This window comes from Penaeus chinensis, chromosome 39 (assembly GCF_019202785.1).
Source record: "Penaeus chinensis breed Huanghai No. 1 chromosome 39, ASM1920278v2, whole genome shotgun sequence".
Taxonomy (NCBI): Eukaryota; Metazoa; Arthropoda; class Malacostraca; order Decapoda; family Penaeidae; genus Penaeus; species Penaeus chinensis.
The window spans coordinates 5664082-5669081 of record NC_061857.1 but is presented as its reverse complement, the minus strand read 5'-3'; the positions used below and the strand labels follow the sequence as shown (position 1 = coordinate 5669081).

At 31.9% G+C, this 5000-nt stretch overlaps 1 protein-coding gene across 1 annotated transcript in view; it reads left to right on the top strand.

Moving 5' to 3' along the window:
- The first annotated feature begins 17 nt into the window (after nucleotides 1-17).
- Nucleotides 18-5000, top strand: part of LOC125046787 (leucine zipper transcription factor-like protein 1) — an 11225-nt gene continuing 6242 nt past the window's right edge. Inside the window, exons 1-2 of the mRNA XM_047644729.1 lie at nucleotides 18-131; nucleotides 3806-3930. Coding sequence (XP_047500685.1) covers nucleotides 129-131; nucleotides 3806-3930 — 128 coding nt within the window. The 5' untranslated portion in view covers nucleotides 18-128. The remainder of the gene's footprint in view (nucleotides 132-3805; nucleotides 3931-5000) is intronic.

The following is a 5000-nucleotide window of genomic DNA, read 5'->3' as shown; positions in this document are numbered from 1 at the left end:
TGGCAACTTTGTTTGTTTTAGCAGTAACCTAGCAACGGGCCAGGTGTCAGCTGATGCCATTCGCAGTCGCTCTCAGTGCATGACAAGATCACTTTTTTGCTGTCTCGAAATACTTGAATCTACCGATTATGGTAAGTTATTAAGAGTGGAGGAAATATGTGCGAGCTTAATGCTTATTTACTTCTGTAAGTGTGATAAATTATGCGTGGTTTGCCGTTTTCATTACGTCTATATAACAGGTGGCCCGTTAGCAATACACTAACGCCTAGTATGCTTGTTGTTTCATTTTACGGATGTGTTGACAAGTTGTATGACTGGAGCATAATGTTGTATTCCACTGGCTAAATTAATTAAATGTTGTGTATGTTAATAAAGAATTAAAATTTGTTCATTGATATAGAACTAACATGTGTTCGTTATTATAGAACTAACATTTGAAAACTCGATTAGCAGTTACCTGTATGGATCCGAACGAGTTGATTTTTACGTATAGTGCATATTTTGTGTACATTTCTGAAGATTATATGTTTTACGATTACGGGTTATGGTGTAATGGTCATTATATTAGGAAGGGATTGGTGTGTAAAGTAATAATATTTACGAACTGTGGTACACAATGATAACATCAAGCAATGATAACATCATATAACAACAACAATGCCAATAACAGCAACACCAATTACAACAACAATAGCTACACATACATAATGATACACCTGTACATACACATGTACATAAGTAAACATATGCATGTATACATACACATATACATACATATGTACATACATATACACATGTACTTGCGCATACACATGGATATACATATACATATACACATACACATACACATATACACATATACACATATACACATATACACATATACACATATACACATACACATATACACATATATACATACACATACCATACTATTACTGCTATCACGACCACTACTACTACTACAACTACTATTAATACTATTACTACTATTACTACTATTACTACTATTACTACTATTACTACTATTGCTACTGTTACTACTATTACTACTATTACTTCTGTTACTACTATTACTACTACTACTATTACTACTATTGCTACTGTTACTACTATTACTACTATTACTTCTGTTACTACTATTACTACTACTACTATTACTACTATTGCTACTGTTACTACTATTACTACTATTACTTCTGTTACTACTATTACTACTACTACTATTACTACTAATGCTACTGTTACTACTATTACTACTATTACTTCTGTTATTACTATTACTACTACTACTATTACTACTATTGCTACTGTTACTACTATTACTACTATTACTATTACTACTAATGCTACTGTTACTACTATTACTACTATTACTTCACTTAATACTATTACTACTACTACTATTACTACTATTGCTACTGTTACTACTATTACTACTATTACTTCTGTTATTACTATTACTACTACTACTATTACTACTATTACTACTATTGCTACTTTTACTACTATTACTACTATTACTACTATTACTACTGTTACTACTATTACTACTATTACTACTATTACTACTGTTACTACTATTACTACTATTGCTACTGTTACTACTATTACTACTATTACTACTATTACTACTGTTACTACTATTACTACTATTACTACTATTACTACTGTTACTACTATTACTACTATTACTACTATTACTACTGTTACTACTATTACTACTATTACTTCTGTTACTTCTGTTACTACTATTACTATTACTACTATTACTACTATTACTACTATTACTACTGTTACTACTATTACTACTATTACTTCTGTTACTTCTGTTACTACTATTACTATTACTACTATTACTACTATTGCTACTGTTACTACTATTACTACTATTACTACTATTACTACTGTTACTACTATTACTACTATTACTACTATTACTACTGTTACTACTATTACTACTATTACTACTATTACTACTGTTACTACTATTACTACTATTACTTCTGTTACTTCTGTTACTACTATTACTATTACTACTATTACTACTATTACTACTATTACTACTGTTACTACTATTACTACTATTACTACTATTACTACTGTTACTACTATTACTACTATTGCTACTGTTACTACTATTACTACTATTACTACTATTACTACTATTACTACTGTTACTACTATTACTACTATTACTACTATTACTACTGTTACTACTATTACTACTATTACTACTATTACTACTGTTACTACTATTACTACTATTACTACTATTACTACTGTTACTACTATTACTACTATTACTACTATTACTACTGTTACTACTATTACTACTATTGCTACTGTTACTACTATTACTATTACTACTATTACTACTGTTACTACTATTACTACTGTTACTACTATTACTACTATTACTACTATTACTACTGTTACTACTGTTACTACTATTACTACTATTACTACTATTACTACTGTTACTACTATTACTACTATTACTACTATTACTACTGTTACTACTGTTACTACTATTACTACTATTACTACTGTTACTACTATTACTACTATTACTACTATTACTACTGTTACTACTATTACTACTATTACTACTGTTACTACTATTACTACTATTACTACTATTACTACTGTTACTACTATTTCTACTATTACTACTATTACTACTGTTACTACTATTACTACTATTGCTACTGTTACTACTATTACTATTACTACTATTACTACTGTTACTACTATTACTACTATTACTACTATTGCTACTGTTACTACTATTACTATTACTACTATTACTACTATTGCTACTGTTACTACTATTACTACTATTACTACTATTGCTACTATTACTACTATTGCTACTGTTACTACTACTACTATTACTACTATTACTATTACTATTACACTTACGTTGCTGCCGTCGGTATCACGAGCGTAGTGCTACATTCTAATAATAGTCACATTGTTATCGAGATATCTTCATGCTGTTGAAACGGAAATAAATTCATACATTCAGAAAGTAAGAACGCGGATTAAGATGTTTATCGATATTTGATTTGGAATTTTTCGAAAAGAAATAAAAAAGAAAAGAAAATCGTGACATTACAGGCGTGACTTGTTAAATCAGTCAAAGGTCGACAATATATCATTCTGTTGGTTACCGTCACATGATATTTTTTTTCATAATATAGTGATATAACGTTGTTTATTTGTAACTGCATGCAAAGGTCAAGAGAAGATTTGTGCAGCAAGTGATGATAGATATTTACATTATTAATATGCTTTCGCGTCACGCACATCTAGGGTCACGTTCATTTACACGCAAACACACATACGCTCACACACACACACTTATACATACACTCTTACACCTACACCTACACATGTGCTTACACATATTCACAGACACACACGTATACATACACATACACATGCGCTTACACATATTCACGGACACACATACATACACATACACCTTCACATGCACTTACGCATATATACACATGTACATGCACACGTACACATGCACGTGTACATACACATACGTACACATGCTCATACGTACACATGCACATACACATATCCATATCCATATCCATATCCATATCCATATCCATATCCATATACACATACACATACACACTGACACACACACACAAACACACACGAATTATACACTAAAATTACCAACACATATGTAACGTGTAAAACTCTACGGACGAACCATCATTAAAATTACCATCCACCATGTAACAAAACTCTACGGACAACCCCTCCCTCTTTCAACCAGTCGGACCTCGGGCTGAACGAACACCACCAGAGCTGCATGGCCGGATACCTGCGCTTCACCAAGTACCAGCGGGCACAGCGGCTTCGGTCGGTTGATGCCTGCTTTCAAGATGTCAAGGATACTAGGTAAACTATAATGATTTTTTTTCCCAATGACTATTGTTTCGAAGGTAAATTATATATATATTTTTTCTAGGTATTACTATTTTTCATTCTAGGTGAATGTTTTTTTTCGAATGATTTTTTCTCAGTATTTATTTTTCCAGTGAGTGTATTTGTAGGTAAGTGATTTACACACATACACACAAATATATCTATATCTAAATCTAAATCTACATCTAACTATCTATCCATCTATATATATGTATGTATGTATGTATTTATGTATGTATATATATGCATATATATATGTGTGTATGTATATATATGTATATATATGCATATATGTATGTGTGTGTGTGCGTACACATATTATATATATACATATACGTATATCTATATTTGTGTGCGTGTGTGCATATATAATACACAGACACACACACACACACACACACACACACACACACACACACACACACACACACACACACACACACACACACACACACACATATATATTGTAGGGGCCGAATGATGTGCCCTACAAGAATATGGTAGGTGGCGAGCTGAGGGTGTGAGGTAGACAACAAAGATGTCTCGACTCTTTTATTGTATAGTAAAGATGGAGTACGGCTGTGACGAGGAGCGAGGTGTTCCTCCTTGGCTCCTCGCAGGGAGTCTGCCTGTCATCTCCTACAGTGGTCTAAAGATGGGTATAAATCACCATGTGACAATCGGTGGCGAAGAACGGTATTGTTACGACAATACTTAGCTCTTGCAGAAGGGGATAGATAACATAACATTGGAATGTTTAGTGTGGCAAGGAGAGACGAATAAACAGGTAAAGCTATGGACATGCTTACGTGCAAGTTACATTGGAATGTTTAGTGTGGTAAAAAGAGAGGAACATTCAGTTCAAGCATTGATCATGAGTAAATGCATATGTATATGTATGTGTGAAGATATGTATGTGACAGACATGTAACGTTATATAAAATATGTAGAGCATTGTAAAATTATATAAATATAGGTGGGTTACATATATACACACATACATACATACAAATCTTTATCTATCTATCAATATATATATCTCT